General features: G+C 39.7%; 1 protein-coding gene across 2 annotated transcripts in view; it reads right to left on the bottom strand.

Annotated features, from left to right (window-relative positions):
• marco (macrophage receptor with collagenous structure) overlaps window positions 1–26,610 on the bottom strand; it is a 54,189-nt gene extending 27,579 nt beyond the window's left edge. Inside the window, exons 1-5 of one of the 2 annotated variants that reach the window (XM_049594874.1) lie at window positions 26,388–26,603; window positions 8,993–9,091; window positions 8,619–8,785; window positions 2,196–2,313; window positions 939–1,001 (exon numbers count right to left, since the gene is read on the bottom strand). In XM_049594874.1, the coding sequence (XP_049450831.1) occupies window positions 939–1,001; window positions 2,196–2,313; window positions 8,619–8,785; window positions 8,993–9,091; window positions 26,388–26,484 (544 nt within the window). In that variant the 5' untranslated portion in view covers window positions 26,485–26,603. Of the gene's footprint in view, window positions 1–938; window positions 1,002–2,195; window positions 2,314–8,618; window positions 8,786–8,992; window positions 9,092–26,387 lie in introns of both variants that reach the window. The other variant, XM_049594875.1, reaches the window with a different exon arrangement.

Here is a 26,610-nt window from a genome sequence, read left to right as displayed (position 1 = left end):
CATGGTCAAAAGTCATACTGGATCCTAAAATACTATGAATATACCCACTACAGTATGTATAAGTAGGTCTGTGTGTGTTAAAGTACAGAGCATATGATCTCAGTGTCCTCTGTGTTACTGTAGAAACATCCCTGTCTGGAGCAAAGTGTTGGACAGACCGAAGTTTGTTTGGATTTAATCTGCCATTTGTTCCTGATTACATACATACGTGCACACAAACACAAGCAAAGGTTACTTAAGGTCATTATCACAAAATGTAAGTTTGATGTTATTCAAGGACTCATATTTGGTTTTTTTTTTTTTGTTTGTTTGTTTTCTTGTTGCAGTAGTGGTGTGGTCGGGTAGGGGCGGGCCTATTGGAAAACATCTGCCGCAGACTCTGGTAATTTGTTGGCTTGAGTAAAAGTCCAGCCCTGATAGAGATTTCATACAGGAAATGTCAGACTAAGTTGTGAGGGTATGTGAAATAATGGCTAAAGCCCATCCATCAGCCGGTTTTCATCAGCCGTCTGACAAGAGATGACAGGTCATCAACGCTGAGATCATCGGCAGACCTGCAGCTGAAAGCTAATGCCTCCTGCTGCACACATATGCACCTTTGCTGAATCAGTTGTAACCAGATGAACTTTTTACTCTGAGAAACTTTATTCTGGTGTCGTTTTTAGTTCAGAGGTTGGAGTGAGGATCTAATGCTGCCAGCGTTGCACAGTTCATTCTCTTTCTGAACTACTCTGATATCAGACCCTAAAATGTGATTATTGTTTTGATGCTTTTGAGAGAAATGTAGATTTGTCTGTTCTTTCTTTTTTTTGTGTTGACCAAGTAATTTTGTGATTACTGCACCAGGAAATCTTTGGTCGCTAAACACAAACCACTCATATTTCACTGTTTAACTTCAGCTTCTAACATTTTTTCTTAATTGGTTAAGGTTGACTCACCTTTGAGGCCCCTCTCTCCTGGCGCACCTGGGCGACCATCTGTACCTGGAGTACCAGGAGGTCCTGAGGACACACACACAATTTTTTTTAAAGGGACATTGTGTAGCATTTTCAGTTGTGAATTGGCAAAAATCGATATCTGCATTCATAAATTTGTCATCATTGGTGTATTATTACCTCCACCAATAATCTGACTTAGTCTCGTAGAAGGAGAATTTCCGATTTGTTTGGACGGGTAAGTCGCTTGGGGGGTTCCATAACGTTTCGCCATCTTGAAATTACATCCGCCAACAAGGGACCTAGCACTACCAGGGAATAGCTGCGCCTTCTGCATTTTTGTTGAGAGCCAGGCGCTGCGTGACTGAGAAGTCGAAGGAGAGGTGCTTTGCTACTAACCCGGCAAATTTGAAAACCTGCACTACTGCCCCATAACATAGTCCCACTCTTTGAGCATAATGCAGGATCATGCATATGCAGCATCACGGGAAACGGAATCCTTATCGCCAAGAAAGTGCAAAAGGGAATCAAAAATGCAACGTGACCGGCGAATTCAAAAAACGAGGGTCAACATCGGAGCAGCCTTTCCCAGGCGGAAAGAGCTGCTGAAGGAGAAAAGTAACGCAATCACAGGCCAACGCCGCTGTCAGCGGCGCAGTGACACAAGGAGAGGGATGAGGTGTGTGAGGTTGAGCCACTTGTCAGTTGTCAAAAGACAAGATGTGATTGGTTTGTTTCGATTTACACCCACCCCAACAATCACAAATAAAACAACAGCCAGCATGGTGAGGAGGGGGTTTGTCAACTCGCGTCATGTGTGTCTGTGTAGGAGCCTGAATGAATACTCCATGAAGTATCGGATGACATAGTTTCATCAATGTCATCATAGCTTTTTGGTACACAGCGGCTACCGTTGTTGCAATACGCGTTTGAAACAGTGAGGCGCTAGAGTGCGCTATCATCGCTAGTTTGAATGCAATATATGATTTCAATGTTAGATGTGGAGAAATTCCTAGACACTGTGGCTTTAAGGGTTAATGAACTCTGCCCATAAGATACTATTAAAGTTGTTACAGTTTTATGCTTTGCAGTTCAACCCCAACAGTCAGACCTAAAATATATCCCAAGATGAACTGCCAGAAGAAGAAGCTCTTTGTGATACATACTAATTGTCCACATTGTCACTTAATGACAAGTACACACACGCGCGCACACACACACACACACACACACACACACACACACAAATGTGTGTCCTACCTGATTTGAGGCTGATGTTTGTCAGTCTACCCTCCAGGTTGTGAGTGCTGGTGTTGAGCTGCTTCAGGTCAGACCTCAGCTGGTCCAACTGACCCTCCTCTCCACACATACTGTTGACCTGTTGTCATGGCAACCAACAGAAACATGACTGGGATGTCAAGAGCAACACTGTAAATCATGACCACATCAAATTAATCAAAACTAGTTTGACAGCGAGACAGTGCAATTTCTAAAAAGATCATTCCATTTTAATCCTACAAATTGAAACCTTGCAGTTTTTAAGTAATACATCCCATCCCTCAGTATACGCTCAGGGGTTATATTAGTACAGCCTTATTTGGTCTGGTATGACCAGTAGTTTACTGTTGCTAATGTTATTAACAGACTGTACATAGATATTGCTGTGTCATTGATATTTCTGAGTCCATTCACTGTAGCTATGTTTTAGCTACTGGTGCAACACATTCTCACTTCCAACTCATCACACATCACTGTTTGGTCAGTGTACTTTCACGTATACATATGACACACTAGGTATCCTGGGTGCATCTGTTGTTGACGTTCTTATACACAGTGTCAATTTACGCCTGTTACATCCTGTTCGTTAGATGCATACAGTCAGGCCCCCAGGAAGTGTGCTGGGCTTTGAAGCCAGTAGTGGCCATAAAGTAGACTTACATTGTTACATCATCAACAACCCCTGCAGATTGACTCATTCCACTGCCAAGATTTGATCCATTCAGTCCAATAACATTTGGAAAGTCTAGAGGAGCCACAAGATTACATTACATCATCTCCATTCAAGTTTGAGAAGCGCTAAACCGAAATTCAGCCATACGACCACTGGAAAGTGAAACACTCAGCTGCCCATGGTCACCGCTATAAGTCTCCAGTGCACCTGCTTTATGAGCCGCACAGTGCAGAAGCAATGCCTGTGATCTGGGTAATTGTATACACATCAGTTGAACCATTTTGGCTTCATGTGCCACTGAGCAACTTTCATGGGAATGAGTGGGGCCCTCGCTCCCAATATGTCCATCAGTAAAACACCTTATATTAATGTTCATTTCTTTGTGTCACAAAAACATGTAGTAGGTTTGGAGAAAAAAACATCACCGTCTGGCTCAACATTCATGAGCGAAGTGAACACCAGCCTGGTGTTTATTGGACCTACCCATCCTCCCTCCTGCCCACCTTATAGGGACTTTCCATCTCCTTGAATTATGTTGATGTCTGGTGGTGTTATTAACCGACACCCACCAATGGCATAACATACCATCGCAAAAAGAATGCCTGCTTTTCATCCTTGACTGATGCAGAAATCAGTGTCCAAGTGACATATTTGATGACTTCATAATGAGAATGGATCATTTCGGTTTAACATTGCACAACGTCCTTATTTCCATTAATGTATGAGCAGATTCTCACCCTCTGCCAAGTTTTGTAACAAATGTATTAAGTGAATTTTCAACCCAACACTTAAATGAACAACATTCAGAGAAATAAACAAATATGGTGTACATAAAAACATTGCCATCAAGGCATTATCTTCTGTAATTATAATCCACTTTGATCTGGCATTGCAACATAACAAATCTAATTGCAAAAGAGATAAACAGTGTATACAACTAAGCAAATGAATACAAATAATGTTCATAGAATATTCATGAAAGACAGGTTTCTGCAGATTTCTACCCCTAACTTCTTAAAAATTTGTAGGCTTGGTCTGTTAACTGTTTGGCTGTAGCATGCTTTGCTTATAATGAAGAAAATATGGCACATACATGGGAGACATACAATCACATTATCCATTTATATTGCTGTAATTTAAAATAAATATTAATAGATGGTGTTTGAGCTTTTTAAGCAGATCTTGTTAGTCCTTAGCCTTGAGTTTGTTGTTTATGTTCTCACACCACACAACTTCTGCATTTCATATTGTGAGTCATGGTCAAATGTAAAATAATAACTGAATTTGTCAGCCCAAGCCATGAAGTGGTTTCTGATCTTTGAGAAATAGAGTTTTTTTAGTCTTTATCTGTTTTTATTCTGCTTTATTTGCCCTCTTTATTACCTCCATCAAGGAGGTTATGTTTTCGCCAGCATTGGTCTGTTTGTCTGTTGTCTGCAAAATAATTCAGAAAGTTATGAACGGATTTTGATTAAATTTTCAGGAAAGGTGGATAATGGGACAAGGAAAAGATGATAACATTTTGGTGGTGATCAGTTGAAGCAAAGTGGATAAAATAATAAAAAATAAAGTCTATCGTCTGACAGCCTCAGCAGCTATTCCAATTTCTAAAGATGGTGAAAATAGCGCCATCTGGTGGCCAGAAAGCACGTCTCATTCTACTTGCTAAATATTGTTGTAATTCTAAAGTTGAAATTAATATTCTGTGTTGGAAAAAAAGAAAGTGAAAAATACAAAAAACGTGTTGGTACAAAATAAAAACCAAATAAATACAGCACAGTATCTCCATGGTGATGGCATATATAACCCATTCTCGGAACCCATCGGCTGTATTCGGTGTCTGACTTCCGGCAGACAGCCTCTGGGGGCAGACCCCCGATTTTTTGGCATTCCGGTTTGATTTGGGCGGAGGAGGCGAATTTCCGTTTCCGACTTCCGTTTATATATAAGTAAATATGCTGAACCATTGCGATGGATTCAGAGATTGCAGTGACACCAATTATGTTCCGCCTCGTTAGTTCATCGCACGGACCGTTTAACCTGGCAACAACTGCAGCCGCACCTCAAACGTGATTGGTCAATATCACGTGGACTACAAACAGCCTACAACCGGAAACCAGGGCTCTTCCGCTCTTCTTCCGGAGGCAAGATCTCCGAGGTTTGCCTACAGACTCTACATTCACTGAATGTAGAGTCTGTATATAGAGACTACATATAACCTAATAATGATAGTGATCAAATAACCTAATTGTGATGCAGGCTGCAAAATCTGATGCAGAGGGGGAGGAAATATCGCCTACTTGGCGGAGGTCTGCACTCTCTGAGTGCTTTTCTAGTCTTTCATATGAGGAGATCAATATAAATTTTAAGACTCTGTGTTGGCACTGGTCAGGAGGTGCTTGGCCTAGCTTAGCATACAGGGTAAATTTGTTATGTTCGGATGAGTGAACAATCTGCTCTAAAGTGTCTGTTACCTCATGTATTGTTTTTGTCTCCTCTGTTTCATATTGTCATGGTCAGCCTTTTGTGTTTTTTGTGCACCTAGCATTGTGCACCTGGAACACTTTTGGAGGTCGGAAGGTTTGAAAATTTGGGAAATTCTTACCTCTGACATTGATTTGTGTACAGATTAAGTAAGGGATAATGTATAGTGAGCCGGTGACTGTTGAAAGATAACTCCATTACAAGCAAAACACGCTACAGCTTAAAACATGGCTTACTACTAAAACATTCAGTGATGTGACACAAAATAATGATTAAAGCATGTTTTATTAATTCAAAATTTTGCCATGCCAGTGCTGCATTCTGCCACTCCGATCCTATTTGGCCTGTGTGGACTAATGTTAATTGATTCTGATGCTCCTCAGTCTAAGGCCATTGCTATGGCATCCCTAGCAACGGAGCAGCAGAGAAGCAGTGATACCTCAAGAAATAAACACCGCGAATTTTTTTGATTGACCAATCAGAATCAAGTATTTAAGAGTGCCATGTTCTAAACAAAGGAAGCATGTTCTTTAGTAAGTGTCAGAGGTGTAGGAAGACATTGGCCAGAACGGGGCTAGCTGGTTTCCTCTGGTTCCAGTCTTTCTGTTAAAGTCCTGGTAAAGCAAAAATTAATATGTGTAATGATTTGTCACACCACAGAAAAATGTGTCATTGACCACGCAGCCAAAATTTATATAGTATATGATATTAGGTTTCAAAATCATAAAAAAATGAGCAGTATTCTCTGCTCTGAGATGAAGCTGAAATAAAGACCCCTGCTGCAAAGCCAAAGACTCTTGTTAGCAGCTAATCCTGTTGCACATTCATATCTCATTCATCAGCTAACAGAAGCTAATGAGAGCACAAAGCACATACCCACCGCAGTGAGGAGTAACTGCCAGAAGGCCAGTAAGCTGGTTCAGCCTGAAAGATTATAAGGTTCATTGGTGACAGCTGTTTAGCTTGTGTTTATATGACTGTGGTATTTAAAGCAACACAATGGAGGATTGCACTTTTTAACTCACGAGTCCCCATAAAGATGAAAAACGGTATTGTCTGTTACAACTGTCAATCTTTCTGCGCTTGCATTTATTGACAAGCCAACGATACAGGTACAGTAGCCTTATAGCATTTTGTACATACATGATTAGGCCGATTGCTTTATTTATTTATTCATTTTCGAAACTTAGAAATGAGTTGCTCTCTGCATGTCAGGGCTGACCTCCTACTCACAGCACGCGCGCACACACACACACACACACACACACACACACACACACACACACACAAACAACAAACTCAACAGAGTGAAGTCAGACAACAGCAGAGAGGCCGAGGTGCAGATGAAGGGAATATAACTTCAAGATTACTCTAGTTGACAACTACGCTTGTTACTGTAAGTAATAACTAAAATAAAATAAAACCTCTGCCAGCCAAGCCAGTACTTTATCAATCCATGTGATCAGCATGTAGAAAGCCATATTTTAATTTTTCTGTCTGCAGTCTCTCATTCACCGCTATTATGACTTATGATTGCGGTCGACACAAGCACATCGTGTTCGCGGCGCTAACAGCAAACTGTTAAAGACAAACTAAAATGAAAGCTGTCTCTATGTAGGTAGACTCATAAGTCAGTCTTTAGACGCTTTGCTTAACTAAAGACTGATGTCTTTCTCCCTGATTTTGTGTTTAGATGGGCGGATACAATTTCAGAGTTTCAAAAACTCCCTACATTGCAGAACCAATAGTAAATCTGCAGGGCAGTCCTTCGGTGGCTCGCTGAACTCTTGTGCTCGTAAACATAGTCCGACTGTGTTAAAAGTTTTAAACAAAGTCACTGTAAGTCCTTCATTTCCACAATATTGTGGACTGAGCACACGTTTGATGAAACGGAGTTAAATCTCTCGGCATCCATTTTCAAGCTCTCTGTGTGTTTGTTTCCTTGCAGACGAGAAAAGGGGAGGGCGTTTCCTTTTCAAAAATGCAAGAGGTGTTGCTTTGTTGCCGGCCGTTTTCTCCAGTGTGTTAAACACACTTTAGAAAGGAGTGTCCTCAGACTATCAGAAGGTGGAGATCTGTGATTGTCTGGTGGCGAGACTAGTATGTAGGCTAACACTTTATCTTAAAATGTACCTGAGGCAGCCGACCTGCAGACAGTGAGTCTCCTAAGTAGAGGGTAACAGCAGTAATGCCAGGTCACAATTGGTCTGGCATCTCTCCTCTTCTTTCAGCTCTCGCCAGCGTTTGAAAGTCGGGCCAATATTAGTCCTTGTTTGAGCTCTTATTTTATCGCTCTCTCGTTTTGCTTTCTTTGTCTCCTCAGACAACACCTTCACCTTCTTCCTTTTCTTTGTCGCTTCAGCCATTACAACCACGTCTAACTTTGTTCTCCTCGGTTCGGCTACGCTACTAAAGAGAGGAGGGGGATATGACGTATGCTGTAAAGCAGCCAAATTTTGTAGTCCTTTTTGTGTCCGGGTTCCTACCCGAACTCTGAAACTGCATAGTGCCAGTGCAAGCAAAACAGACACTCTCAAGCAATGACAGATGTGTCATCCAACCTATTGTGAGTTAATGTACCATCACAAGGATCTTGGATATATATTTTGAGGGCTCAAAAACTCCATTGTGTTGCTTTAACAGAGATGTTTTTTGAAATATTTATTACCCTGGAAGAGCTCAGGGAGCTTGTGGAACATAGCAAACGCACCACTCACACACAGGGGCTGAATGAAATGACACTGATGTATGTGGTGCGTTCAGAGTTAACATTTGTAGTGATGTAATATTTATATAGTAGGGGATGGGTTATGATAAGGGTTGCTCCATAGTGTTGTCGAGCAGGCTTTTAGGCCTGACTCCACAGTTCAATACTACACAGTTTTCAATCCGCACATTTTCAACAAGTATCTTCTAATATGTATAATGTGTTCACTGATCGATGATTTTGCTTTATCTGCACTTTAAGCTAGGCTAACCACATCCAGACTCAAACTCTGTAGTTACCACACAGACATGAGACTGATTCTTCTCATCTCACTCTCAGAAAAAAAGTATTTGTAATGACCTAATTAATTGATGGTAATTATTGCAGGGCCTTACATATGCTTTTTCTCACTGATAAATTGAATAAACAGAGCCTAAGTAAATTAAAACCTAAACTGAATCTGAATTAAACAAAAACTAAAAAGCACTGAAGCTATGCACATTGTGTTCAGAGAAATGTTCCATATAAACAGGAGGAGGACCTGGCTCTTCAGGGCCCATAGATGACTCCTCAGGGTCTTGGTTTCTTGACTGTTGTTATAGAGCAGAGTCTGGATGTTGTCGTCTCCCTGCTCTCTACTCAGAGGGATGTAACTGGACTTCAGCTTCTCCAGCCTGGGATTAGACAGTGAAGACTCCAACGTGAAAACTGGAAAAGAGAGGAAAAAATAGCAAAGCACATTTTATCAGTAACTGCAATCACTTCACATTCACAGTACATAATGACATCGGTTTGATGTCTAATTTGAAAAAAAAAAATCCAATCTGGTATAGGAATATTCTTGATTCTCTTCAATATATTGCATTTAAAAATTAATATGTGAAAACAAATAATACTATCTGCATGCAGGTGTACCTTTATAAATGAGAAAGGCATTAAGGGCAGTCTGGAATATGAGGTAAACAATAATCACATTAAAACACCACTGTCTTCTGGGCCTCTGCGGCTTCAGATCTGCAACACAAACAGGAAAGTGCATTGAAACAGCAGAATGGGATCAATCTCCTGCAGCAAACTAACATTTTTTAAAGTCATCTCTGGGGACCAAAAGAAGTCTGATTCAGAGCATGAGGCCGTAACGGTACATGTATTTGTGTCGAACCGTTCGATACGCGACTTTCGGTTCGGCACGACCCTGCACCGAATTATTGGGCGCAGGATATTAGGCCTATTTTATTTTGTTTTATTTTAATTCTGTTTTTGCGAGCCGAACCATTTAAAATATCTAGTTCCCCGACGGACATAATTGAGTGACGCACCGAGTCCCTTAAATCTCCGCTTTCACTTTGTGCATGGTGTGGGTTAAAATGAAAAAGAAAGTGACAAACACATAAGCCGTGAGCCTGCTCCGCCTCAAGCCGGTCGCGGCGCACCATACGCCCGCCGCGAGCCGTTCAGCACCGCGGACAGTCAGACTAATGGGATGTCGAACCAATGACATGGACCCCATGGCAAGTGAGCCTGACGAACCTGAAGACCCACCCACAAACCTAAGCCCTCCGTTCGGGAACACTTTGGTTTCAGGGTAAAATACGAAGATGGAAATAAACAAGTGGACAAGACAAAAGCAGTGTGCCGACACTGCAGAACAGCGGTTGGGTATGTACTTGGAAACACGTCTAACATGCTAACGCATCTAAAGCGACACCACCCGAGTTTGAACGTTAACCGGCACGACTAGAAAAAGCAATATGGTGCAAACTACGATATCGTTTAAAAAGAAAGAGCGTTTCCCTGACCATCGCGCTAAAGAAATAACCAACGCCATTGGAGTTAAGTAAAACTGTTTAAGCTGCACTTTAGATATAAGCATGTTTTGTTTACTGCACTTTAACAAAGTGGGAAAGCTAAGTTCCTTGTAAAACTGAATCTGAGCAGGCTTTAAAGCTGACCAGCTGCACTATACTTTTTATTTTAATTGAGTAAAACTGTTAAAGCAGAAATGTATATTTATATTTTTCATTCAAAAAATGTGTTAAAAAAACAGCAGGATTTTATTTTTCACTTTTATATTTCTATTTTCATTCAAACAATGTGAAAAAGCAGGATTTTATATATATTTGTTTCATTAAAAAATTGTGTAAAAAGAGTTAACTGCTGTGGTGGTATGTTTTAATAAGGTTACCAATAAGTAAAAGATATTTAATAGTTGTCTTTTTTTTCATTACTGTACCGAAAAAAAACGAACCGTGACTTGTGTACCGAGGTACGTACTGAACCAAGATTTTTGTGTACCGTTACACCCCTAGTTATGACAGAGGTAAATGACTGTCCCCTCTGAAGGTGTCAGAGGTGCATGGATGGATGTGTATCTAAAATGCAATAGAGTGGTCAGGGATGGATTTATCTCAGAATGCATTTCATCTTAAATCAGCAATTGGAATAGATGTTTCCATATTTTAAGCTGCTGCAACCTTGTGTCACAGACATCATGTTGATATCCATTTTTACAATAGCAAATATGTTTTGTGAAATGGCGTAAACCGCAGTGCTTAGTTATCATATTATATATATTAGTTAATATTATTAACTATCAGCATAGTTGTCATGAGGCTGAGACACTTGTCATGCCTGAGAAATTATAACCAGATTGGACAATGTATGCTCATGTTACAACAATTTTCATTACAAATTTGTTAAGGTATTTGTACCTTAAGATACACTGATTTAAACAAAACAAAATATCCCCAAATATCAGTTTTTCAGTGAAGCACTGTGGCTGTGCACTGACACCTCATCAACACAATTGCCAGAAAAAATGTTGGCATTAGCCCCTTTTCCAACATTTCCAACTTTTATTACCAGGAATTTATTTACCCAGGTAAAAGAATTCCTGGTAATCTGTGTGGTTTGCGTTTCCATCGCACTTCAAAGTTCTGGAAAATTTATTCAAATTAGCGTGATGACCTAGATGATTCGGCGTGTGCCCTGTATTTGGCTCCGCCAGCTTGGCTGGTTACATGCTGGTGTAGAGAGTAAGGGCTGTTTGTCTCAGCCAGCAGCTAAGTTTAAAAGTATTTTAAGATAAGTGTCAAACTAAGTTAGTCTACATACAGACAGCTGTCATTTGAGCTTATTAGTATCAATTCGCTATCAGCTGAACTAGCGTGCTGTCCTTGTGTAAGACATAACGTTAGTGTCGGTGGATGTGAGACTGTGGATGGAGCATACTGAATATCGCTGTCTACATGTTTACACGTTAAGGCTGAACATATGTATTGATAAAGTATTGGCTTTGTGTAGCTGCGGTCAACTTGAGTCACTACGGTCTTTGATAATTCAGCTCCGGGGCTAATTTAGTACTGGGTTTCAGTACCCATCCTTAATCAAAATACGAACAAAGTGAAGCTTGTAGAAATGAAATAAAGTTTGCAGACACACTGACACGGAAGTGCGGAACGCTGCGTGAGTGTGTTCCACCGATCAGTGTTTTTCGGCAAACAGCCCCGCCCCTCAAGAATTCCGGGTAATCTGAGAAATCCTACCCCCCTACTAGGTACTTTTTACAGAGTAAATTTGGGGATGAGGGAACGTTTTTTACCCGGGTAATTTTGGTGGAAGCGCGCAGGTTTTTTTTTTTAATTCTGGGTAATTGATAAAAGTTATTACGGCACAGATACGCAGGGTTGGGGAGTAACGGAATACAAGTAACGAAGTTATGCATTTAGAATATGAAGTATGAGTAACCGTATTCTGCTGAATACAATTACTGTCTTTAAAAATTGATTACTTGAAAGGATTACTTTGTTTTGTTTTATTAGTTCTAACACTGTGTCCTTACTGAATGCGATGCAAGGAGCATCAGTTTGATTGTACTGTTTTCTATTAGAATGTTCTGACTGGCTGTGAACAACGCAGTGCTGCTAATCTGAGCTGAACTTGTGTCAGACATTCTCTTTCTATTTATTCCTGTCGCTCACTTTGAAAGCTTCATGGTGGACAAGGAACTGGTGATTCATGAATCTGAAATGAGGAGTTATTGGCACAACACCTCCTCATTTAACTGCAAAAACCTAAATAAGGTATCAGTTGTCTGGAGGGAGATCACGAGGAAGCAGAAAGTTTCTGCAAAATTACCTTTGCTAATAACAACCTACTTGCTGTTGGCTAGTTTGTGTGTAATTTCCAGTAAATGCCAGCTCACAGCTGATAGGTAGCTTGCGTGGTTTGTTTACATGACATAATAGAAGTGTGTATTTAATGGATTTAGTGTGGACAGAATTTGATTCTTGCTTGCTGTTAAACACACTGTAAAATCATATCAGGCACAGACTTCCCATTAGGCTGAGAAATTAAGCCAGTGTGGAAGTGCCCAAAACTGCAGTTCATTGAACAGCCACTTGAGGTTGGCTGCAAAACAGAGTCAGTCCTCACAGACCCTCATTTTTAAAATGCCCAACTTCACAACTGAAATAAACATGTTTACAGCCTGGTGCAATAAAGGGTTTTGGTCTCTATAGCTAATTTCAACATTCATGATAATTAAACAGGAATAAACTAACCCGTTTATGTTTTATTTACGGCTCAAAGTTGCACATATTTAAGGGCAGGGCTGCTTTGATTGACAGGCTGTCTGTGAGGCATCACCACAGTCTGTGAGTCAGATCCAGTCCTCACTTTTCCACAGCTACAGCCTCTCCTCCAGATATGGTCACTTCTGGGTATTAAGATTCATGATGGCGACAGCTGAAATGTCACACTTGAAGCTTCAAAACGGCAGTCCACAAACCAATGGGTGACGTCACCTTGGCTAAATTAGTTATACATCTACGCACCTGCCACATGACAGTGTCAGAGGAGACACATGGCCAGGACACTGTTGTGTGTTTTTGTATGACAATATAAGACCCAGACAAATGAGCTCAGCAGGACAAATAAAAGACAGTACATTACTTAGTTTGAGTAATCTAATGAAATATGTTCCAAATTACAGTTTAGGGCATGTATTAATACACCCTCCAACACTGTGGATGGGTTACATTTATTATTATTATTATTGTTATATAGTGGATATCTTTAAACTTTGTTCAGCTGTAGTTAATGTGTGATAAGGTTGAGGCACAAAAACACTATGTTTGGGAAAAGTTTATGTTTTGACTTGAAATTTCTGGTCCTGGTTGCACAGTCCCTGCTGGAAATACAGCGATGTCTTGGTAAAAAACAATTTGTGGCACTATCCCAGCAGGAAAAACACATCTGGGGGGTATTTCATCAAGCAGGCTAAAGGCAAATCCAGGCTTAAATGGCTATGTCTGGCTAATGTGAGCCAGAGTTCTGTTCCATCAAAGTGGCTAAGATTAGCCTCACATCGGTAACCATGGAAACCATGGTTCTAGCTAAGCCTGATACATCGAGCTAAACTCCGGTTTCTGTTCTATCAAACTGAGCCACAACTCCGTTCCATCAAGGTGGTTAACCTGAATCCCAGCCTAGTAGCCATGGTAACTTATGCTGCCGGGCAGTCCTGGTCTGTAGCAGGATTAAGGTGAGGATTAGCTCCATCTATGATTAAAAAATGTTCAATAGACAAGAACAGACACCTAAAAGACAGTTCTGCCAGTGCTTTTACACACTCACAACTGTCATGTAATGATAAAATAATATGTAGATCATAAAATATATAACATAATTAATAAAAAAATGAACTATTAAAAAACTAATTAAAATGTAATAAAAATAAGATAATTAAAAAAAACACAACAGTAAAGCCAAAATCAATTTAATAAAAACAAACTATAATAAAATGAAACTGAGGCATTAAAAAAAAAAGATTGTACATGAATATGTGATTGCCCTCCCATCCCCACCCCACTGTGTTTCCAGTTGGCTAGCAAATTCACAGCCAATTAAGGTCAACTGACAATGGCCAGAGAAGGAGAGGGACACACCCAGAGAGACACAGAGACAGAGCAAGAGAGAGTAAATTAGGAAATAACAGCATGCCCCTTCATCGAGGATCCTGTTGATGAGGAGGCCCACATTGTTCAGAGGGCCTTCCAACCACCAGCAGCCCCAAGGGTCTTCCAGGACAGGACCAACCCATTGATACAGACAGACTCCTATCTGTGGGAGAGGTACTGGTTCAGCAGGCAAAGCATAGTGTATACAGTTTGCTGGAACCACACGTTATAAACGTCATACGCCACAGCCAGTCTCTGACCACTGTGCAGTCAGTCTATATTGCACTGAGGTTCTTTGCTAGCGGTACATTCCTGTATAGTGTTGGTGATGCTGAGAGGCTAAGTAAGGCAACTGTTTGCAGAGAGGTAAAAAAGGTGTATTTTTTATTCATTTTGATTATTCCTAGCATCACCATACATCATGCATAGAGCTTGATTTGTTCACATCAACATGGTTAACTTTTATATTTATGAATTAACCATGACTCAAAGCAACAACATTAAAGTGGAACACACACCATTGTGGTTTGTCTGTTCCTCATCCTATAGCACATGCCATACATTTAAGGGGATTTTCCTTATTTTGATATAATAAGGGATAGAGCTTACAATTGACTCCCAAATGATGAGAAATAGATAATTGATTCACTATCACCTGCATTCACTTAATAGTTTTCCTCATCTCCACTGAATTGATGGATTTGCTAAATGGAATTTTCTACAATCAATAGATAAATGTAATGTGATTATTTCCTATAAACTGATCATTTCGGAAATGCCATAATCTACAATCAATTATGTGATAAATACGATGATTGACATAAAATAGTTTGATTAAATGCATCATCTGAAATGTACATAGGAATCAGTAGATAAATGTGATAAATAGTCTATCACTAATATTAATTTACATGTGGTGAATTTCATTAGGCATACTTGAATTGTTAGATTTAATAGGTGTTCTTATCTACATATATTTTGTCCCTTTGATGCAGGATTTATAGAACATGATATTATGCTGAAATGCTGAATTTTCTTTGTCACTTACACATTTAGCCTGTCGGCAATATTCCGTCACGCCACCTCCCTTGCTTTATTAATTGCTGCAGTATTGCCTTCTTCTTAATTATGTCCTTATAGTCCTCATACACTTCCATAAGGAAGTGTATGAGGACTATAAGGACATACACTTCCATAAGGAGCGATTGCTCTGCCATAGAAAAAGCCTCCACTCACTCCTTTCCTTTGCTTTTTGACATTTTGCAACATTTTTGGCACTCGACTAGTTTGGGCTTTTTATTTTCCCTGGGCGCGTGCATGAGTTGAGGCTTAACAGGTGAGGCTTGAATTAGCATTAATTGGAGCCAGCTGATTTCACTTGATGGAACGGGTCGGAGCTAGACTGGGAGTTGGCGTTTAGTCAAACTTCAAGATTACACCTTAGTCTGGATATTCTTTGCTACGTTGATGGAATACCCCCCTGGTGCCTTAAAAGCCACTGGAAACGCAACAATGACTGGCTTACAACAACTAGTTTTGTTGTTTGTTGGTCTCAAAAAGTGGTCTACAGTTTAGCAGGCATATCTCGCCTAGGTGACACACCGTCCACCATCCGCTCCACCTCCTGATGACAATGTCAGCACAGATACTATGTCACATGAGAAACATTGATATGGTTTATAAACATGCAAATATAAGATGTTGTGGTTTGTAAAAATGAACAATGTCAAAATTTACTTTGAACGACAGGACTGGCTCCATATTTTCTGTTGTCATTGTAATCTAATGATCTCATAGACATCTAGGCCCATTAATTCATTCATATCTGACCTCTGACACACATTTATGTTGGAAAGAATAATTAATATGTCAGCTTTGGTATTGCTCAGCAGTAAAACACCCTGAGCTGAGTCTACAAGATTTTTAAGTAATATGTGTAATTATTTTGTTAGACCCTAGTTACAGGATCAGTTATTGTGCACTTAACTTCACTGTTTCTTTCCACATCCACCCACACACCTTAACAAGGTGTTAAGGACATTTAAGACATTTGCTTTTTAATTTATTGTTTTCTTGTAGTGTGTCTATGAGTGTATTTGTATGATGTATTATGATTTTGAATTTTCTCACTTCTATGTAGTTGTGTTGTTTGTGCTCCTGCTTGTTGAGAACTCCACTAAAATGATCTTTTGTCACTTTAATTTCAGGAGCCATTTAAAGCATGTACTTCAGAGAGCCTGCTGTGTCTAACAGGAAAGATGAAACAGTGCTACCATCTACTGGTCACAGCAAACACTCGTTCACTCTCAGGTTTAATGGTTACAGCTGATGTGTCTTAAAAGCAAAGGAGATTTTGTACAAATGACCAGACAAAGCTAAAGGCAGCTTTGTCTGGTCATCTGGCCAACTAAACAGATAGTAGTACACATAGACTACACAATACACACAATAACACACTCCTACAATGGTTACTTTAAAATGACACTAATTGCTTGTTTGTTCACAATACAAATTATTTCCATCAGGGACGTTTCTAGAATATGAGGACATAGGGGGCTTATCAGAGATCTCTATAGGAGGTCAGTGGGGGATCCTCCCCAGGGAAAGCTCTATTTTGAAGCTTTTTTATGCATTCAGGCATTTTATTTACCCTTTTGAATAATTACAAATTGTGATTTTAATATATAAGTAGTTGTTTGTAATTAGTAACAGAATACTTTGCAACTGCTATCATCATTAATGTTTAGAGAATTTTACAGTTGTGCTTGAGTATTTCGATTTTATGCTACTTTATACTGCTACTTCCCACATGTCAGAGGGAAATATTGTCTTTTTACTCCACTACATTAATTGTCTGCTTTAGTTACTTTGAAAAATATAATCAGAATATAGTCAATTTATAAATGATGATGTATAATTATTGATTAAACTACCCAGCAGTATATCTATAAAGCCTTCAGCATTAAAGTGATTGCAGATGCATTCTCTCTCTCTCTCTTGCACGAGATCACACAAAATCTGCTGCTTAAATGACACAGAGGACCCAAAACTTGTATTTTTGATCAAAGATATCAAATTGTTTGTTTCGGGGGCTTTAATGCATGAACAGAAAAACAGATTATCAGATTGGGGGCTTTTTATCATTATCATTAGGCCTATTCTAAGTTTTAATATAGTCTATATATTTACATCTGGGGCTAATTATAAAACTTTAGGTGTTACCAAACTTTCAGGACTGAAGCCTTGGATGCCAAGGCCTAACCACACCACTGATTTCCATAAAATACTTGTTGCAGTTGGGTGCTGTGTGAGAACACTTCCTAAATAACATGCTTCCACAGCAGATTCTGTGCTACTTTCAGTATTAGGTCGATAGATGAGCTCTTTGTTTTGTGTTCTTTGACCTGAAAATAACGTTTGACCTGGTGCTGTCTCCTCCTCGTTTTTAATACCCAACACTGAAGAAAGACTTGTGTCTACAACAAACCTCTTCTGTGGCACACACATTGACTTATCAAAGAAGTAATAACACAGGGGTAATTGATAATAATTGTTATTATTATCATTGTTATTATTGTTATTATTATTATGCTCTAATAAACCGACTGTGCACTGCCTGCCCTGCAGCACCACAGAGCATACAAAGCTCTCGCTGTTTCACAGGAGTCTGTAGAGCTAATGGGAGAGTGAATATTGGACTTAACATTCATCAGGGCCCGTATTCACAAAGAATCCTAAGACTGAAAGTAGCTCTTAGTGACGTCATTCTAAGAAAAAAAGATTTTTCTTAGAATTTTCTCTTGGTAAGATAAAAGTTATTCACAAAGCATCTTAGGCCTTAAGAGAGCTCTTAAGGTGAAAAACTGTTAAGAGGAGGGAGGAGGACTTTTAAGAAGCCTAAGAGTGTCTTAAACAGAGAAGATGGCGGAAAGACAGAGAGGAAGGAGAGATATTCTCCGTATATTGACAGTGTTTTAATGAGATGCTACCAGCTTGATCGTGTAGGGATAATGTTTGTGGTTGACCTCATCAGGGATGAGCTTACTTTTCCCACCCAGCGTAGTAAGGCAATAACGCCCGCTTTGGATTGCAGCACGTACCAGCACTTCTCACACTCATTGCTTGTGTGTAAAAGGAGAGGGAACGACGCATTGATTTATCGGGCAATGCGCTCCCAAGTCTGCCTCTTCCCTTGTGCCGTGATCCCGGGACCGAATTTCCCTCTTAAAATTCATTTGTTCTCCTCCACGAGCTGTGCCAACAGCAGGCACTGCTCTTCTGTCCAGTTCGGCTTTCTCGTTCTTTTTTTCTCCATTTCATTCGTTGTTTTGGTCATTCACAGCAATCACAGTAATTGCTGACATCTAAGTCTGCATCCACCATTAATATCAAATAGATTAAGTAGTAAAATTACCAGCATGGCGAGTAAACATAACAATAAGCAAATCAATATAATAATCGGCATGTGAATGAGGTGCGTTCAAACATTCTGAAGCTGTGTAACAATTAATTTCATTTTGCTGAGTTTAATCATCATGACATAAAATTATTTTCACGATTACACATTTCTTTATACACTAAGTTCTATGATTGGTTGATTTCACTGTCCATTCATTACTAGTAGCGCATTTGTTTCCCTTTTTTTTTTTTTTTTTTTCCTTTTTGTAACAACCAATCACAGCTTTTAGAAGACTCCGTCATACCTAGCAACGGGGTCAACCAGACCTCCTCACTAAGATAAAAGTTTCTGTCCCCTCCTTGCTCAGAGTTGCTCTCAGAAACTTCCTGAATCACTCTTAAGCTAAGATTCCTTGCTAGGAATTTTTAGGCTAAGTTAGGGGCTCTCTGCAACTCCAAATGTTTGTCTGTGTCTACCAGATAGGTAACTGTTTGCTGACACATTATCCACAAAAACTTCATGAGCTGATATGTCAGTGTTATGCAAAGGTGTCATTCACACTGGGGACACTGGGGACATGTCCTAAAATGACCCCAACCCATGTAAGCTACCAAAGACCAGGGACCGTATTTACAAACATTCTGAGAGTACTCTCAGAGAGCTCCTAACTTAGCCTAAAAACTTTTAGTAAGGAGTCTTAGCTTAGGAGTGATTTAGGAAAGCTCTCAGAGCAACTCTGAGCAAGGAAGGGACAGAAAATTTTATCTTAGTGAGGAGGTGTGGTTGACCCTGTTGCTAGGTGTGATGCATTCTTTTAACATATGTGATTGGTTGTCAAAGACACGCCCTTTTGTGAGCATGAAAGGTGTGGACACCCAGTGGAAATGAAATGAACTGCATCACAATATGAGATTGACAGTGTTGTCATTGTTAGTGTGATGGTTGAGACAGACAAAAGTCATCATTGCTGCACTCTAGCATTTTTCCAGTTTTTGAAATATCTTGTTTTGTGATAATTTTATTTCTGGCATTATAGCGTTATTTTGTTAGGTGGGAAATGTGTCCATATCACTTAATGAGATCAACCACATGTTATCCCTGCACACTCTCATCTGTAGCATTTCATTTACTCACTTTCATTTACTCTTAAGCCTCTTAAAAGTCCTTCTCCCTGCTCCTAACAGTTTTTCACCTTAGGAGCTATTTTAAGGGCTAAGATGCTTTGTGAATAACTTTTATCTTTACAAGGACCTAGTCTTTACAGCAAGGGGTAATTCTAAGAAAACATCACAATTCTAAGAATTTTCTTAGAATTTCTCATGTAGAGGAACAGCCTCTCTAGACTTCCCTTGAACCAGTATTATCAATGAATGGACCCACGAGGCCACTGGAGGGTCAAATGTTTATTACTCAACCCCGGTATCACCTCAAACTGGACAAACACTTCTTTCAGCCATCCTTAGGCCAAAAGGAGGTAAAAAGTCACTTGGGATCCCCTCAAGTTGCCATCTTAAAGTATCCAGCCTTGCAAAATGGGGCAAAACGCGGTGATGAACAACCCACTAGTTGTCGTGAGTCAATGCTTCTTTTCTCAACCACATCCTGTCCATTCGCATTGCCCCGGGGAAACCACGCCCTCCCCTCTCTTGCCAAATGTTTCTGTGTGACAAAATTGAAATGTCTGTTGGATACTATTATACATTTTATCCATGTTATAATGTTGTAAATGTGCATAATCCTTGTTTGTTAGTTGAATGATGTTTTGCTTATTTCCGTAAGGCAAAAATTAAGGGAATTACGAAAATAAGATTTTAATCCCTCATTTAACATGGAGCTATACTGCCATCTTGTGGTGGAGTTAAAGTGGGTTCCTATAAGGAGCCCCATCTTACAATATAATGACGAAAACTCTGTGTGTCTGTGGGTGTGTCTGTGGGTGTGTGACTGTTCCATGTTTTTCTCCTCACTGACTTGGCCAATCCATGTGAAATTTGGCACAGTGGTAGAGGGTAATGGGAGGATGTGAATGAAGCAATATTACATCAATTGGCCAAAGGGGGGCGCTATAGTAACCGATTGAAATTGCAAACTTTGAATGGGCATATCTCATGCCCTGTATGTCATAGAGATGTGAAACTTTGCACAGAGATGCCTCTCCTCATGAGGAACAAATCTGCCTCGACAACCTATAACTTCCAGTTATATAGATTTTCCGCCATTTTGAATTTTTTGAAAAACACTTAAAATCGATCTCTTCCTAGGATGTTTGACCAATCTGCATGAAACTCCATACACATAATCTAGGGACCAATATCTAAAGTTACCTCTTGGCAAAAGTTGGAAAACTTACTAAAACTGAGCTTCTATAAGGCAGTGAATATTGCAGAGGGCGTGGCTCATCACATAAAGGTGTATAACATCTTAAGGGTTTCACCGATCACCACGCAACTTTGTAGGCATATGACCACACATAATCTGAGGGGACCCCTCCATAATTGACCCCATCAAACAAAATGGGGGTGCTAGAGAGCTAATTTCTTATCTAGGCCTAACCACCATATCGATTTTTACTACATTTGGTAAGATTTGAGAATGCCTCAAGGTGACTGGAGAAATCTAACTCTAATTGGCAACTAGGTGGTGCTATAACGACAGAAAAATGCTTAAAAGTGGCTAAAATGCGACCGATTGCTGTGGCACTCCCTGTGGCTGAATGTTACTGTTTTTTTCTAATTTGACTAAGTCATGGTATGATATGCTGTACATAATCACGGAAACTGTCAGTGTGTCATTGTGTCAGTCAGTCATTCTGTCAGTCTCACGTTTTTCTACTCACTGACGTGGTCAATCTATGTGAAACTACACATAGGCATTGAGGATTGGCATAGGTAGACAAAGCTACTTTTTCCAAAAATTGCACTATTAGTATATACTTTTACAAAGTCGCTTTTAATTGAATTGTATGCATTCACCCCATGAGTTACTGTGCATGCACGTTAATATATGCATCCACCTCAAACAGACATCATCTCAGCTGCAGCCGATAAAGGTAGGCTTATTAACAACTCAGAGACTCTTTATCTGATGACATAGTTTCTCTAGATGGCATTGCTCTGGCCTCTACCACTACCGTAAGAAACCTCGGAGTAATATTTGATCAAGATCTGTCTTTTAATTCTCATTTAAAACAAACCTCACGGACTGCATTTTTTCATCTGCGTAATATTGCGAAAATTAGGCCTATACGGACCCGAAAAGATGCAGAAAAATTGGTTCACGCTTTTGTTACCTCAAGGCTGGATTACTGTAACTCTCTATTATCAGGTAGCTCTAGTAAGTCCTTAAAAACTCTCCAGCTAATTCAGAATGCAGCAGCACGTGTACTAACAGGAACTAAGAAACGACGTCATATTTCTCCTGTTTTAGCTTCTCTGCACTGGCTCCCTGTAAAATCCAGAATTGAATTTAAAATCCTACTGTTAACTTATAAAGCTCTAAATGGTCAAGCTCCATCATATCTTAGAGAGCTCATAGTGCCTTATTATCCCACTAGAACACTGCGCTCTGAGAACGCAGGGTTACTCGTGGTCCCTAAAGTCTCCAAAAATAGATCAGGAGCCAGAGCCTTCAGCTATCAGGCTCCTCTCCTGTGGAATCATCTTCCTGTTACCGTCCGGGAGGCAGACACCGTCTCCACATTTAAGACTAGACTTAAGACTTTCCTCTTTGATAAAGCTTATAGTTAGGGCTGGCTCAGGCTTGCCCTGTACCAGCCCCTAGTTAGGCTGACTTAGGCCTATCCTGCCGGAGGACCCCCCTATAATACACCGGACACCTTCTCTCCTTCTCTCTCTCTCGTATTCTATTACTGCATCTTGCTAACTCGGCCATTCTGGATGTCACTAACTCGGCTTCTTCTCCGGAGCCTTTGTGCTCCACTGTCTCTCAGATTAACTCATATCGCAGCGGTGCCTGGACAGCGTGACGTGTATGGTTGTGTTGCTGCCGTGGTCCTGCCAGATGCCTCCTGCTGCTGCTGCCATCATTAGTCATTAGTCATACTTCTACTGTTATTATACACATATGACTATTGTCACATATGTATACTGCCAGATATTAATACATACCTTCAACATATTGTACCACAGTAGCCAGTACTTTCAATAATGTTGTTGTAAGCTACTGTCATTACCTGCATCTCTCTCTCTCTCTCTCTCTCTCTCTCTCTTTCTCATTGTGTCATGCGGATTACTGTTAATTTATTATGCTGATCTGTTCTGTACGACATCTATTGCACGTCTGTCCGTCCTGGAAGAGGGATCCCTCCTCAGCTGCTCTTCCTGAGGTTTCTACCGGTTTTTTTTTCCCCGTTAAAGGGGACTGAACTGACTTAATTACGAGTGCAAACATTCTCAAAAAGGTATTTCCCCTACAGTCACCACTAGGAGGCTTTCTGAATACGGCCCCAGGGATTTATAAATGAATGTGTCACTGATGTGAGTTGGTGCCACATCCACATATAAAGAAGTCTGAAGACTAAATGATGTCTACATGTGTGCTAACTCAGCAGAGATAACATGACATAAGAAAAGTTGATCTGTAAGAGAATAAATATTTGAAAGCAACACAGAATGTCTCAGAGCCTTACCGCATTATATTCCAGTATACTTTGGTAGTCTGAATTTTGTCTTCCTTCACATAACAAAATTTCCACCATAATTAAGTGCATAAAAATTCATCAGAATGCAGGAAAATTAAGTGTTTGATGCTCAATATTTTCAGGGAGGGGACCCCCAGACCCCCCACTTCGTGTCTCGTGAGTTTATCCCATGACAACATAGCTACTTTTACATTCTTGAGCTTTCTGCTTTAAACATGTAAGTTGCTGCCATTACTACCACACACTAAAGTTAGGCCACAGCCCTGGCAACATCAGAGCCCCAGTTACTGTGCAGTAGGTTTGATTTTAATTACATTTAAGATGACAACATCCATACATAAAAAAAATTGACATCCTAAGTCTAAACTTTAAGAGTTAGAGCCAGTGGCATTGTTAGGCCTGGGCGTCTAAGGCTTCAGCCTCGTATGTTTTATGAACAGCCTCCTAGGCTGTGTATATATATATATATATAGATATAGATATAGATATAGATAAAGATATATATATATGTATATGTATATATACATATATATGTATATGTATGAATACGCAGATTTTGTGTGATCACGTGCAACAGAGAGAGAGAGCGCACTGGTAATAACAGCAGTGTTGCAGCTGGTAAAGGTGACGCTCATTTATGAATTATTAGGTGATTATATTTTGTATTATTAATCGAATAATTAATATTAATAATTAGTAGTTTTCAAAGCACACAAAGACAAATGTTGTGGAGTATAAAGTACAATTTTTCCCTCTGAGATGTAGAGGAGTAAAAGTGTAAAGCAGAATAAAGTAGAAATACTAACAGCACCTCTAAATTACAGTATACAGTTGCAAAATAGTACAGGTACCACATTTTTAACATCACAATTCATCAATAATGTGCAAAAACAAAATAAAAATAAACAATTTTAAGGGTAAATAAGATGGCAGAGTGCATGAAAAGCTGGTTACTTACTTACTACTACTTACTACATACTTCTACTGTTATTATACACATATGATTATTGTCACACATGTATACTATCAGATATTAATATATTATTATTAATTATAATATTATTACTTTCATTAATGTTGTTGTCAGCTACTGTCATTACAGTCTGTCCTGCATCTCTCTCTCTGTCTCTGTCTCTCTCTCTGTCTCATTGTGTCATACGGATTACTGTTAATCTATTATGTTGATCTGTTCTGTATGACATCTATTGCACGTCTGTCCGTCCTGGAAGAGGGATCCCTCCTCAGTTGCTCTTCCTGAGGTTTGTACCGTTTTTTTTCCCGTTAAAGGGTTTATTTTGGGGAGTTTTTCCGTATCCACTGTGAGGGTCCAAAGGACAGAGGGGTGTCGTATGCTGTAAAGCCCTGTGAGGCAAATTGTGATTTGTGATATTGGGCTTTATAAATAAAATTGATTGACTGATTGATTGATATAGCAGGAAACAAATTAATTTGTTTAAATTCACAGAAAGACAAGTTGTTTTATATATGTTAATACAATTGTTTACATATGTTAATAATAGATATTTGCCACCACAAACTACAGTGTGCCTGGAGGATCTGTTCTCTCTCTCCCTCTCTTATTTTCTATGTTTATACTTCCTTTGGGGTCTTTTACTTCTTTATGTTAATATCCCTTTCCATTTTTATTTAGATGACACTATTTTTTGGATGACCTCGGCAGCATAACTGGCCTTACTGACTGGACATTATGATGGGCTGGATGTCCAAAAGTTTTCAAAAGGTGGGGCGTTCTGGTGGCCAGGTAGTTAAGGTGCTTACCAGATAACTTTAAATATATAAATTCAAATAGAATAAGACAGAGAGACTATTAGCCCCCAAAAGTGTTCAAAAAACATTAAGAAATATTTCTAGAATCAGACGGACTTGATCCTTTGAAAATTATGACAAATTAATCCAAGGTAAGGGGCGGCACGGTGGTGTGGTGGTTAGCACTCTCGCCTCACAGCAAGAGGGTTGCCGGTTCGATCCCTCTAAATTGTCCGTAGGTGTGAATGTGAGCGTGAATGGTTGTTTGTCTCTATGTGTCAGCCCTGCGATAGTCTGGCGACCTGTCCAGGGTGTACCCTGCCTCTCGCCCGATGTCAGCTGGGATAGGCTCCAGCCCCCCCGCGACCCTCAAGAGGATGAAGCGGTTAGAAGATGAATGAATGAATAATCCAAGGTAAGGTATAGTTATGATGCCATAACTGTATGCCATTATGACAGGCCCCATAGGCAGGCCCCTAGTTAGTGTGGAAACGCACGCACGCACGCACGCACGCACGCACACACAGTTTTAGACATATATACAGTATGTTTTGCAACTGTATGCTGTTTGAGCTGAGTCTCTGTTAGCATGCATGTGCATGTATGAATTTTTGCATTGTTCTCTGTATTTTAATCTTTATTCAGATTTAGTCTTCTTATTCTTTAATGTATTATTTGTATGCTTATAACTAAATCTTTTATATTCTTGTAGGGTGACTATTCAACATCAGTCCAGGGACAGCAGATGTAAAATAGCCTTTTAGCTAATTCTGGCATGTTTACATTTAAAAAAAAATATTTTATTAATGTCCCTGATCACTAAATCTTAAAATAAATAAATAAATAAATAAATATTTTACCAACAGTGTGTCTAACTGCCACTTTCATGTTATATCCACTTGCAGAGGTGTCCAGCTTGTCCATCTTGAGAGATTTTGCACCTAAACTAGTAACTGTAAATCATTTTGTCCCGTTACATGATTAAACAGAGACATAATATAGGACAACATCATTTATCGTGCATTTATCGTTACATATCAGTGTATGACAAAAACTACAAAAGAAAATAGGAGATTATTAGTATATTTTATGTTACAAAAACAGAAAACCATGATGGAGACTGGTTTTCCTTTTTGAGGGCACAAATAGAAATTCTCTCCATTTTTGATTTTTAACATGAGTTCTTTGAACACCGGCCAGGTGGCGATTGGGCCCCTCCACCCCCTGGGCCCCAGCACAGTCGCACTGCCTGCAATGTCTATATTTACACTCCTGAATGAATCCTTGCTTTTGTGTCATCACGACTACTTTACTGTCATTTATTACACTGCTTCTGAGGAGCTAGAGCTCCTCTGCAAAGGGGTTCAAAAGCTGCAGCTTATCAGCTCACAGGTTAACCTGTATTAAGTGGATATGCATAGAATTAAAAACCTGTAGGTTTGGTTACCATGTCATCTCTCAAAATTCAGGGTTAAGACTCCTATTCGCTTTGAAAGGCTCGATACTTTCTGTCTAAATACTCACCATCAGGCTGGAAACTGTAGAGATCAGTCCTGCTGAGTGACATGTCAAACAGTGGGTTACTCTGGGTGTATGAGATCCGGTCCACTGATGTCTCCATACTGTCTCGGGTCCAGAATCACCTTCACCCCCTACTTCAGGAACTCTTATAACACACAGTGCATGATGTTGGGAAAACACAGTTCACCCCAGATTGCAACAGAGCCTCCCCATGAAACAACTCACA

This window comes from Epinephelus fuscoguttatus, linkage group LG13 (genome assembly GCF_011397635.1).
Source record: "Epinephelus fuscoguttatus linkage group LG13, E.fuscoguttatus.final_Chr_v1".
NCBI lineage: Eukaryota > Metazoa > Chordata > Actinopteri > Perciformes > Serranidae > Epinephelus > Epinephelus fuscoguttatus.
Note: the sequence above shows the minus strand (reverse complement) of the source record. Positions and strands in the feature narration are given on the sequence as shown.